The sequence below is a fragment of the Morchella importuna genome (genome assembly GCF_003444635.1).
Source record: "Morchella importuna strain M04M26 chromosome Unknown Morimp01GS042, whole genome shotgun sequence".
Classification (NCBI taxonomy): Eukaryota; Fungi; Ascomycota; class Pezizomycetes; order Pezizales; family Morchellaceae; genus Morchella; species Morchella importuna.
The window spans coordinates 447,376-460,938 of record NW_025763439.1 but is presented as its reverse complement, the minus strand read 5'-3'; the positions used below and the strand labels follow the sequence as shown (position 1 = coordinate 460,938).

Genomic DNA, 13,563 nt, shown 5'->3' with positions numbered 1-13,563 from the left:
TGCCCAAAGGACCGCGGGCTGAGTTCAACTTGCAGCTGGTAATGCCCAGGATTCAAAAACTTTACCTTAATCGTTCCCAAACTGTTGAAGTGCTGGGAGACTAGGGGTCTTCGGACGCATTAACGCTGGAAGACAGCTGGTCTTGAGACATCACCCACATACAAATCAAGTCAAGCTTACATGCATTTCGAGAAATTGAAACGAGACAGCCCATGAGGAGCTGAAGTATAGGAGAAAGAGCACTAACTCACGCTGTAAGGGTTGTATGAAAATGGTCGGCTTCTGAGATGGGATATTCTCTCCCCTGCATGGACGCCACTGCGTTAATTCAGGTACGAACTGAATTATAAATTCAACGACTAAAGTGTCAAGAGAAAATGTTTTCGTAACACGTCTTACACACCACCCCTCGCCGCGTTTTCCACTGTCATATTCGACGTAAGCTGACGACGATCTGGAAATTTAATGTGATAACAATCCAAACCTTTATTTGAATTGTGCCAACTAGATGTTCGAACGTGTCCTTTGGGTTAGCGTACGGAAATTCCGGAACATATCAGGGTCTCTGCGGGTGCCCAAGAAGCATTATGGGGTCCATTATACCACTAAAGAATGAAACCACGCGCTCTAGATATGCAAGGGTTGGAGTTCTTTGTTTCAGTGATCTTAGTAGTGGAGGCTGATCACAAGCACCATTCGGTCTGTGGGGAGGTTTTTTGGACGCTGGTAATACGTACGTACTATGTGCTATATGCCTGGAAGATCTATGCAGCCATCGAAATTTTCACTTATATAACAATAGCCCCTGCATGGACATATATAGTTGAGCCCAATAACAGGTATTACTGCAATATAACTTGACATTTCATTCTCGTGAGTAGGACATGATGACACACCACCATGAGATTGAGGGGAAAACCATTGGCCTGGAACTTCGTCCTTCCTGCTAAGGTCTTGCCTATGCCTTGGATTCCCAGTTACTCCAGAACCAGGACGTGAAGATGCCAACAGGGGATTTCTGCACGTGTAACTTCAGGGGAATGCATTCCGTTTGATGATCACCAAGATGATGTTAGACACCTCCGTGGAGATAGATCAATATATCGTTAGCTGTCATGTATCAAAATTCATGTTTCTGTCAAACAGTCCTACCTACCCAGCGTGCCATAATATGATTCGCAACTGGCGCACCAAGGGGCCGCTTCTGCCTACGGGCACCGAATGAAATATTTTTACTGTCGGTGTATACACCCAGTAAAACGAGGGTGCGTAGCTCGCTATCTGCCGTGGGTTTTGCATTGTCTGCCTTGATCTAGCCTCGTGTTCTCTGTTATGCATATCAAGATCGAAAATGTGATGGAAATAACCTCCTAAGCGCTTGTTGATATTAGGAAGTTCTGGATTACTGTGATTCGTTACACGTAGTAAGTTATCATGGGGAGGCATACTGGAGTTCAATTAACTTAGCCTTGTCAGTTGATGACTAGACTACCGCACACTAATCGGTCTCGGCCCTCTAGCGCTGTCTACCTTATGAAGGCTAACCAATGAGTAGTTCATGAGGATCCTTGTTATCCTCGTTACGGGTAGGTCCGGGGGTGCTCTGAAGCGCGGAGTGTAATAGAATAAGTGATGTTAGAAAGTACTGGGGACTATAACTGCAGGAACCCTAATTAGGCACAGTGTACTTTCGGTGGTGTGGAGGATTGGAAATGGGAAGGTTGATCGCCGGGCGTTGGCCCGCGCTGAGGAACACTCGTTACTTGTAACTCGATGATTTCAACTTGAATATATGACTCTCTGTTACATCAGAATAGATCGATGCGAAGGCTACCTTTTTGATATCGGCTCGAACCCAGTGAGGAGTTTACACTTGGTATCCACGATCCTGTGTCAGACTTGTATCTACACACGATAGGGCCGATCGAACCTTTCGTGGCATAGCAAAGTCCACAACTTTCCCGAGATGCTTTCCGTCGAGAGAGCTCATGTTGTTCCAGGTTTTAAAGAACATCAAATACGTTCTCAAAGTGTATAGAATAACACCAACCTTCCTTGTAATGACGAGTGATAGTTCATGATGGCAGTATAACACTTCCCAGAACGTGAGAGGTGTGCCAGGTGCTACATGTCCATTGAGTGTGGAATGGCCCAAATATTCCGAGTGCTAGGAGCCAACGCAGAAGAAGGTATTTTTTCCTCGCCCCACCTACTATGATCTTCCGCCAATAGCCAGGTAATTACTGTAGTAAAACCGAATTAACAAATTGCAAAATGCAATTAACCTTCGACGGGGAGCCAATCATATATTCAGGTACCTGCAGCTTAAGTCTGCCTTTGTCCGCTTTTGACTTTCTGTTGTTGTTTTGTCCTTGCAGTAGGATGGCCTCGCTCACAACCTTATGAAATAGCGGACATTAGTGGTGGTTTTTGAAAAAAGGTGATTCGATAATGAATATTTTTTCTCTCGACAGGCTAACTGAGCCTTGCAAAGAATACAGACCTACATACACATACACTATCTACGCACGTACGAAACCAGCGCGAACATAGGTTGTGGTTTTTTCTTGGCAGCGAGGTATTTATCGGGGGGTTTCCTCTGAAAGAATTAAAAGTGACAAACTAGAAATTCCTTATAGCATTATCTTCCGGATTCCCGGGCGTTAGATCCAGATCTCCTACCTTTGTGTCTTACTCTTCAGCCTACGCAGTCTTTGTCCTTCACAAACTTGTCTTAGTCAAACCTTCCAACCAGCCACGTTCAGGCACCACACGCCACAATTATGTCGAGCAGTGCAACAGCCTCGGCCGGGAGTTCTTCCAGCGCTATCCCTCACCCGGCCTCGACCAGTGCTGGTCTGGGTTCGGGAGCTGCTTCTCAAGAAATCCAAGCTGTCCCCCCCACCCCCTTCGAAAACCTTTGCCTGTCTCGCCCAGGTGGACTTCCTATTATCGAAGGTCTTAGCCCTACGGATGCTGTAGTGTTTTACTATGGGGAATACCAGCCTGAGTCTGATAACAGAAGAACGAGCAGATCACGCTCTGTTGGTGACTATCAATTACGCTATGTTGGCGGGGCGGAGAAGTGGAAAGAGGAGGCTGAAAAAGAGGAGGCTGGAACCGATGCAAAGGATAAACAACCAGCCGCCCCATCGATCGCTTCTGAGCCTCCTCGAGCTACGTATGATATTGTGTCCTTGGCTGAGATTGATAGCGCCACGGGTGCTCGTGGTGGAAATATACCCTGGCTGAAGGACAATCGCCCGGCTCATGTGCAGATTCCGTAAGTACCCACCCATCGTTGTTCGTTTTCCTTGGCATCTCCGTTCGCTAACAAGTTCTTCTTTGTGAGCTTAGATATATTCAAACCTTTACTCTAGAAAATATCAAGGTATGCTACCCTTCCCTGCGGCTCTCTGAGGGCGTTCCCTACATCTAGAACTCAGACTAATACAAGCTCGGGATAAGAAACTCTTTGATTCCTCCCCTCCTATTCTGTACTCTCGCGAGCTGTTTCAAACAGATGGGAAAGACCCATTTATCAACGCTGTAAGGGTTCGTGCTGAGGAAAGCTCACACAATATCTTCGTCGGACTACCGTATCTAGGGTGCGGTCTAGAGACCAACGATGATAGCATCCCCCAAGATGGGATCGAGAATGGCATGAAGCTCCCGTATTACGGGGGAAGTGAGGGGGTTGAAGGAGGACCAGACTATGGCATGCGTGTCTGGCAGTCGTGGCAGATACTCTTCGACGACACCAGACTTGCCCTCATTAAGTCTCCCGACTCCCCGGGCTCTAAGTGTGCTCCACTATTCGGTCACCAGACTACCTTTGGCCCCTTGCACGCGCTTGCATTGATCATCGGGAACCTGTTCCGACATGAAGTACAACCGCTTGAGGTACTCCGTGCGAAAGTGGACGAAGACATATCTAATATAGAAGCGAAAATGAGTGAGCATGTCTTACTCGAGCCTGATCAACTTACCGGGGTCGTGAGAAGGGATTACAGAGGCATAATAAGGGTTTCGGATGGTCTTCTCGAAAGGCATATCTTGAATCTGAAGACCATTATCGTCATCCTGAGGAAACAGTTGTCGATCCTTCGAGACTTAGAAACTATCACCACTAACCAACAGGATCCGCGCTACCGGCCGGCGTTCGGTAACCCCGTACCCTTACCGAAATTCGATGGGCAGAGTGAGCAGCTGAAAAACGCGCGGGCAGTCTTCGAACAATTAATCGTAGAAAGGGGAAGAGTACTGACTGATATGAATACGATGTTGGATGATGTGAAGAAGAGACGGAGTGAGCTTCGGGGTGAGCTACGTATGGTTAGAGAACAGCTGCAGGAGGAAGGGAGGCACAATCTTACCGTAGATCTAAGTGCCGCTTTGGAAAGGCAGGGGGAGACTACCGTGAAGATGAAGAACATAATGGCAAGGCAGGGACAGACGGTATCGTTCTTTGCGTTTATAACAGCTGTCTTTCTCCCGCTGGAGTTTTTTGCGCAGGTTAGTATTTTAACTACACTCCTTTCTCCTCTACACATGCTGATCAAACGGTGGTGTAGTACCTAACCATGACAGGTGTAAGCACACACAGGGGGTTCTGGATGATCGCGGGGCCTGTCACCGTGGGTGTGATGATGCTGCTAGTTGTCTTCATGTTTTGGGACGACGACAAAATTAAAGATCTTATTGCAGGGGTTACGCCATGGACAAGGAATGAATACAGACAGCGTCAAGTGAAGCTGGGGATTAGGGATATAAAAATGGTGGCGGCAGGGCCAGGGCAGAATGAGAAGCTAAGTAAGGCGACCGGCCAACCGACTAGTCGGAAACCGGGATGGCTCCGGGGATGGTTAGGCCCCTCTAAGGCAATATCTGCAAGTGGAGAAACTGCGCCCCTCACCCAGGTAGTTACTGCCGACGCAGTTGGAGGCGTTGGGGGGAATGGACGAGCGGCCGGGACCACTTTATCAGTCCCACACAGCACCGAATCACAGACATCCAGACCTGGAGGCAGCCCTAGAGACCCTGCGGGCGGCATCGGGCCTGCGAGGGGGACAGTAGCAACACCTAACCAACAACAAGAGAGTGATCAAGTCGCAGCTAGTACCACAACACAAGGGACGGGGGCCTGAGCACTTGAAAGATCGATGTGGTATAAAACTTGAGTTTTGTTCAGCTTTCCCGTCTCGTTCAAGACATTCCATTTTTCTTTTCTATCGCAAGGCGTCAAGGGGTGGAGTTTCCAGCTATTTCTTTATCTTTTGGTGATGGGTATAATTTGTGTTCTGTCCTTCTAGCTGTTATTTTCCTCTTTGTGATGCAGGGAGGATTAAACGTTGTGGCTGTCGCCAGATTTTCTTTGTAACATGCATCCTTCTTTTCTATTCCTCTCGAGCTGATTTTCTTTTTGCTTTGTGTGTTAGACGAGGTTATTACACCGGGTCCCCAACCTTTTTTTCTTTCTTTTTCTTTCTGACCACAAAACTGTGTTCTCTTTGCTAAACCGAATTGAGCAGGATTGAAGAAGGATAATTGAAGGGACAGAATAAAGTTGATTCAAACTAAGAACCTGTTCTCAAGATTTGGCCCACATAGAACTTAAACGCTAGCTCAAGTATGTTGATGTTTAAGGTGTTTAGGGTTAGGTGTTGTAAGCCGGTATGTGTTGCCTTGGCAGTAGCGAGACTAGACCATTGGTAGAGACGATGACGATATCGATAGGACTACTAGAGTTTTGAGCTTTATACTGCATCATTGAGGACAGGTTGTCATGCCACCTATTTCTCGCTATAAGTCCACAACTATAGTACTAGTATACGTAGCTGGCAGTGACGTATCCTGTACTCTACCATATTATCCAGGGTTGGTTTTCAGGTTAAGGGTCGTACGGGCGAACTCCACCTCGTAATTAAGAGCGTGTTTGAATATATTTAAACAGGTGAACAGACCAGCTGTGAGGTATACGGTGACAGTATTTCGCTGGCCATAGACAGTTCTGGTAGGTACGAAGTAGATAAAATATTGCATCTCTACATCCACAGTAATAGCCCACTCCATTCTTCGAAGCTTGAGAATTGCGCTCATACACACAGATTTGTGTATCAATAGATGGTACTGCAGCTGGATTATATATTTTCTTGATTTAGGCCAAGAAGGGGGTTTGAACAGTTGCACTGCCACTCCCACTACGATCCCGGTGTCGAGTGTAGGCATCTACCAGTAGGGTAGTTGGTACTACATGCAGTTAACCATCCACATACCGGGCCAACGATAGCAAATACAACGTAATCCACATATCTCTCATGGCTTGACGAACGATAGAGACCGTGCGGCATGGACATAGATTAAAAATGTTGCAGAATGCTCATCTTTACAGGAGTGGGGGGGGGGGGGGATATTGAGCTTTTACTATTATCCACTGGTTGAATAAAACGCACACCGCGTGTCAACTCCCACGCGTTGCTAGGGCCTGGAAGCATCCACTATTCCATGCAGGAACAGGGACAGGGACAGGAAGAGGTCTTGGCGAACGGTAATTATGCTACACCCCCCTGCTACTCCTTAACGCCCGCAGTAGCACTCAACCCACACGCGAACACCCCAATTCTAAGCGCCCTGGTAGTCAGGCATGAGGATAATCTAAAACTGTTTACAGGAGTACGTCCGTGAGAAATGTATCATTATGCCATTTTCATTTCCTTTCCCTTGACTTTTACTTGCCTTTTCGTAGCGTGTTCTTGTGCCCTTTCCTGAGCCATTTCCCCACCGTAGACCATCCGGGTCCCATAGCTATCCCCTCCCTTAGTGATAGGTCCAAGACCTTCTCAAGTCCCGTCTCGCCTTGTATTCTCCAACAGGAGTCTTGAAAAACTCGAAACAATGTTCTCCATAATCTCATCCAGGTCTCCCAAATCCCCACCATATCCAGGCCCAGGCAAGCCACACAAAGATATCAGTTGATCAAGGATGGGCGCAATAAAAAACAGGGCGATACTGGACCATGTTTCGTCTTTCCTCACGTGAGTTTATATTATAATTATCCCTTCAACCGTCAGTTGCTGACCCCCGATACTATATAGACACAGAATATGGGAGGCCTACTGCTTGATAGGAAAGAGAAGAAAATCAGTTAGTAAAGTGACACCAAATTTGCTATTTTCTGGGGCCCCACAATTTAGCTGACAAGGTGGTATAACTAGTGCCAAGACTCAAGACTAGGGTTAGGGATATCTGGCCCCCGGATACCATTGCAACCACCACACAGTGCCCTCGCAGCGCCGTATTCTCTACCAGGGGGTACATAGGGTTGAGGGTGCGGGTGGTACACGTACGTTTGCGTGCGGGTGGGAGTTGAGAGCTCGGGGGGGCTGTACCCTAATTGTGTTACTACTGATGTAGGGCCAAGGATCCGGCAAAGCTACGCAATATATCGAGACTACTAAATATCAACACAGAATTCTGAGTTTCGTGGCCAAGACTGAGAAATAAAAGAGAGAGAAGAGAGGTTCAGCTTCGAGTTTTCTTTCTCTAATTCTCTGCTATTTTTCACTCTATCTTTGATGACTGTACTCGAAAAGCGAGGCTGGCTTCCGTTGGCCGAGCCGCTAAACACACCCGCACCCCAAAGCGCTGCTTAAAAACCAGAGACTTCGCTAAACGATTTTGACATTAAATTTAAGATCTTTTTGGTGCACGCGCTGGTTGACGGTAGCGCTGGCCGTATGGTGCACCGTAGACCCTGTGGTGCTCTTACGTTACACAATTCATTGCAGAGTCTACAATGTTCAATGAGCTAAAGTTAGTTAGTTGGTTAGTTAAAACTGGTTGGTCTGATCATTGGCGCAAGCGCTGGTTGCCATGACAAAAAGCCGTGGCGCTGTACCTACAGCGAGGGGAAGAATTGTTGTACTAAAAACAGGGTTTAAGTCGCTGGCTCGACCAATCGGACCTTTCCCATACTTCTACAGTAATCCTATCACGTACATGCTGTAGTCCCCTACCCCATTTAGTGCGACAAAAAACTGGGTTTTCGTTGGGTGATATGTGGATCATGAACGATCACTCGCATTTTGGAAAGGGCCTTCTGTCGTTTGTTTTTATCTCGTATTGTCGCAAGCCTTTCGCCGTATTCTCCATCACCACAAGTAGCGCAAGCCAGCTGTCCATCGTTATCGGAACTGAGGGCGCGCGGTAGAGTCTACCAAGTCGAAGAATGGCTGGGTTTCACAATGTAACTAGTCAGCTCCAGTCCTCCATCTCAAGCATTCACCCTCGCTGTCGAATGAGCTCAATCGCTTCCCCCCTGCCCGAATTAAAAAAAAACGGCTGTGTCCCTCCGCATACACCATCACCCCGCCATTTCATTTCTAAATTCTGCAATCACCAATTATTAACCCTAACCCTAACGCCACATGTCCGCACAGAGAATCTTCCCAAGCCCTCTCCCCCATTCCCGCGCAGCATCGGCCTACACGACAGCCCATGCCCGCACTGCTGATAGTCTCAAACCCTAACCCTGACCATACCCGCCGCACCCCACCATAGATTTACCATGTCAATTGGCCGACACACCAGTTCCTCTTTGACCAAGATTCCAGCTACAGTGTGTAATCCATATCGCTTGGCGCGCGGATGTATGCCCTGGTTGGAACTGCGGTCCAGTGGCTGTATGCATATGTACAGGCACATGTGCACGTGCTCGCTCAGCCGCGTCGCGTACGCCATATGTACACTGAACGCGCGGCCACAGTGTCTGGCCGTACGCGCGCGGAGTATTTAAGCGATGACGACGCCCCTGCCCGCAACGTCCCCAGTCGACCGCCGAGCTAGTGGCCCCTTAGTGGCCCGCAGGCCCGGGCAGGGCGGTGCGTCCCCGGTTCCGATCCCGACTACCATCTAGAAACAATACGATTGACACCATCACCGAAAACGTCTTTCGATTGGGCCACAGACCCTCCTCGGTCACGTGGGGTATTCATCCGATTTATTTGTTCATTTACGATGGGCGCGCGGTCATGAGGTATCACTCGGGTCCGGTAGAGGCGGGGGCGGGGCTGAGTCAGCCAGGATGAGCTATGTGAGCAGCTGCGGTAAGCGGGGAGCGGGGAACGGGGGGGTTACCGCCGGGATGGGGATGGAATAGTAATGAGGTAATGGCCGGTTGTTTGCGTCTGATTGTCTTTTCCGGCCATTCTCGAAGCCAAGATATATACCGAGTGATATCCAAGATCCGATCGAGCATTTGTTTACTGCGCGGGATTTCCCTGTATTAGGGGTAGGAAAGACTTGAGAAAGCTAGCGCTCAGGTTGATAAACGTGCGATCAGACTGATCTCATCCGCTTTCGTTGTGCGGTATGATTTGTAGAGAGAAAATTTGGAATATGCTCGTGAGGATCAGACATCTATGGTAGGAATGAGTGCAGGTCTAAATTGTGCATTGTTTCTGTATTGGGGGTAGTAATGCACACGGAACAGAACATCTGGAGACTATTTTCTTTTAGACGACGCGAGATGGAGAGAAGACGAGACCTGCGGGTAGGCAAGATAGTTAGTCTCGAGACTCATTCTGGCAGTCTCGAGACGTCCCGAAAAACGATAAGGTTTTCAGAAATAGAGTATTTTCCAGGTGGAGGTTCTGATACGTAGATTAATTCGTGTAAAAATCCAAAATTTCATACAAACCCTAACCCTAATTTATCAATCTAATCGTACTCTACACGTAATGGAAGTAGGGGCTTGGAACCCGTGGTCTGGAGACCCCGAGGTCTGGGCTCGAGACTTTGCGCGATGCCTCAGGTTTTATTCGCTGCAAGACCTTCCCTTCTGGGATATAGGACGGGGCGGGGTCAATCGGAGTCTTGTCTTGTTTTGTATTATGTGCATTGCTAGAATTGAAAGGTGGGAGGAGGAGCGGAAATGATAGTATTGGTGTGGGGGAATATATTCCGATAAATAACCTTTGAAAGGAAAAGAGCACGATTTCATCTTACCAGGTCCATTACTGAACTCCTGAATCGGATAAATTAAGCCCCTTACACCAAAGAAATTATACCGCAGGGTGACCACTAGCTCTCCTCTAACAAAATTGGATCATATCTTTATACACCGCGTAGATTACGAAATATAATTCAAATTGATAACATACAAAGTTACTTGAATCTCCAACGTGATATCTTTTTCTCGCATTCCACCACAATTTGTCTTCATCAAGCCTGTTCAGCACTCACCCTACCGCTGCAGGATCTTGGCCCTTTTTTATGCTTTACATGAAAGCGGCAGAGGCCGACACCATCGGTACAGGGGATACAAGTCTCTTGCCCTCAGAGTGCATTCACACACTCCCTCAGAGACTGGATAGATATACCCTGCTTTCCCCTCAGCCTGAACGGCGGCCTTATCTTCCAGTGTGTCTGCAGTCCCCGATTGATTTGCCGTGTAGAAATGGTCATAGTAGGGCGTGTCCCAATAGTATCGCTTAAACTCCACAAAGGCTCCCCCCGCGCTCTCAGGGGAGTACCACGCATGCATACCTTGACACACAGGCTATCAGCTCTGTTGCAACAAACAGCCGGAATCCTACAGGGGAGGTTCCGGGGTGGGAAGAATGAGAGGCAGTAGGATAGGAACAAATACTTTCAAGCTTATAATCCTTAAGATCGGCTACCACCTTCAGCGCCTCAGCCTGGCTTTCAGTGTAAAAGTGATCCACTATTTTTCCGTTCCAGAAACGATAGATGGGGATCCTATTCTCTCTCGGGGTAAGGTAGACATAGCCAGCAATGCCTTCATACATGTAGTCCTTAGGGGCCAATTCGCCTGTGGGGTTCGTAGTGTAGAAGTAGTCGACATCTTTCTTGGCATCTTCGAGGGGGTTCGACATAGTTAGGTTTCGTGTTGGTGGTGGTTCCTAGAGGCGGTGGGAATTGCGTTAATTATATTGACTATGTATATTATTATCGGAGTGGTAGAATGAGGTCACCTTGTACTATTTGATCTGGTCTGTTGCTGATGACTCCAAGTATTGCTGGATGTTGCTGATTACCGGAATCTTCAGGATGCGAGTTAGTAGGTCTTTATACAAGCTCTGAGTCGACCCCCGAGAATTCCAATTACCTAACTACCTGTCCCATGAAGTTCTTCCTCATCACATTCGCGGGAAATCTCCCTGACTCTCCATCTTTCGGTAAACATACCAAACACATGCCAGCCATACAGCTTCATGCGGGTTTAAGTTAAGGCAAAATATGAGGCGGGCGGGGTGAGGTGGCTTCTTTGGGCTTCGTGCGTTGAATTTGACAGCACGGCTGAGTATGTAGAGTAACATAATTGATAACATATTGGTCCTTCTGCCTGTCAGCTCACACCTTACCACTCGCTAATTCTAGCTGCAGCCTTGTTTTGTCTCCCTCCTGCGTGAGCAATTATATTCGATCGCTCTAGGTCTTGACGCAAGAAAGAGTAATTAATTATGTATGAGCATTCGAAGACAGCATCCAATCAAAGACACTCGTGGGAGTTGACATTAACCTACCGGTTGTCGACATTGTTATCTTTTTCTATCGGAACATTCACTTGATTGCGCTGTTATAATTATAACAGCGCCTGCTGCATGGATAAAGTCCATCAAAGCAGCCGCACACACACCAGTAGCTGCAGACGCTGCGCATGTTGATGGACCTCTCGCCCCATGTTCCGAATAAACTACTCCAAGTCTGCTGACATTAAAGACGTCCATGAGACTCAAAAAGGCGACTTACAAGACCACTTGACCCTAGGGTACAATTTCGAAATGGTAAACTACCGTTAATACGCGCTGACCTATGTTACCCGAATTTGGGGATGAAATTAGCAAACAATTGTAGATCTAATTGGATGGACTAGCTGATCAAGATGGTATATCATCCTAATATCATGACATGAATATAACTACTTGTTACAGGAACTACGGAGCTCTGTTCTAGGGGCTTAGGATAGTGAGGAATACGAGTGACGGGTTGTGATGCGAGGACGGTCGGGTAACGAAAGGACAGGCATAGAAAGGTATCGGGTAGTGTGGGAGCACGCGGTGTTACCACACTAGTATTATACTATTATGACGGCACGCTTACTATTGGGTGTCTCACCCGGAATAGAATAGGAAGCGGGGCTTACGGCGGTAGGCTGTTCTACTTAGGGAAGTAGGTCTAGGATAGTAGTATGGTACAGCCCGATGACTGGCAATTGCAAGGTTCATGGTTACGTGTCGGAATTAGAATGGAGGACAGAACTATGCGGGGTGCTTTTCTATCTGGGTTATCTTCGGGAGCATTATCTTATTCTATTATCGTTGTATCAGTTAGTATTAGAAAGCGGGCCTTGGCATAGGTTCCAACATGTATAAATAGGGCTGGATTCTGCGAAGACTTGAGGGTATCATCAACCACCAAGTCAAGGGAATCCGGTTTACAATATCATCAGTTTAAACGCTACAGAATTATCGCTTAGCACTGGCTATTTCCCCAAACACTACTGTATTAAAAGAAATATATTACTGGAATAATCGGGGGTTGAACCTGCATCATTCTGTATGTACAGTAGAAGCTGTACCATCTAGGCCATAGGGGAAGATGTTAGGTATGTGTTCAATCAGTATATCATATAGGGTAATGGTAGGGAAAAGGTAGTTCACCCTTCCCCCTCGGTGACCCCCCAAAGGCTAGCAGGGATACCTTGAGAAGAAAATTCGCTAAGTCCCAAAACAGCAGGCTGAACTTTATTTACCCCCGTTCTCTTATATTTCAGTTAAATTACCACTCAAGAGCAAAAGACCACCCCCTCCATCTCATATTTCCGGTAAATTACCAAAAACGTGCAAAATAGTACGACTTTACCTTACCGCACCGATTATCATCCCGCCCACGAGGATGAAATGACCCCTCTGCACCGAAAAAATTGTACCGTAGGGTTGATATGGGCGGTTTTCTATGGCTTGGGAACCCGTCCGGGGGGGGGGGGGGGGGGCGCCGGGCAAGTGTGTAAACATTGACTTTATGCAAAAAAGCAACTAATCATCCTACTAGAAGATCTTCTACCAAATGGTCTTCAAAAATTGTATGTTCTGCGGCTCTCATACAAAGAAACCTCCGCCGAAGTTATTATGTACATCCACCCCTGAAACCAGAAACTCTGCAGTATCCAGGACTAATATACCAGCTCGGACCGCCGAGCTACCCTTGATATATTTCAATATTGTTTCTTTAATGGATACGTGAATTATTTTCACAAAAGACCTCCTGCAGGAATACAAACCCTCAAGTGAACATACCTACCCATCGAGTTCAATCGAGTCATAGTTGCAGCTAGAGCATATGAGTTTGTTCGAGTATATCAAATGTAGGTGGCTGCTTCCGGGGCGGTCTCGGTACCACAATTAGTTCCCGGGCATGTGGCAACGGGACAACCCGTGGCTCGATTATTTCCTACCACACCTCTATTTCCGACACTGCGGCTTATCCGTTTGGTAATGTCATCTCGTTGCATAGTCAAAGAACAGTTCCACATCTAGAGGA

General features: G+C 47.3%; 1 protein-coding gene across 1 annotated transcript; it reads left to right on the top strand.

Moving 5' to 3' along the window:
- Positions 1-2,783: 2,783 nt before the first annotated feature.
- On the top strand, positions 2,784-5,147 carry LAJ45_10177 (uncharacterized protein; the record flags this gene model as incomplete). Its single annotated transcript, XM_046119706.1, has 4 exons — positions 2,784-3,283; positions 3,358-3,391; positions 3,469-4,515; positions 4,575-5,147. The coding sequence occupies 4 exons, from the start codon at positions 2,784-2,786 to the stop codon at positions 5,145-5,147; spliced, it is 2,154 nt and encodes a 717-aa protein (XP_045967156.1).
- Between the last annotated feature and the right edge of the window lie 8,416 nt (positions 5,148-13,563).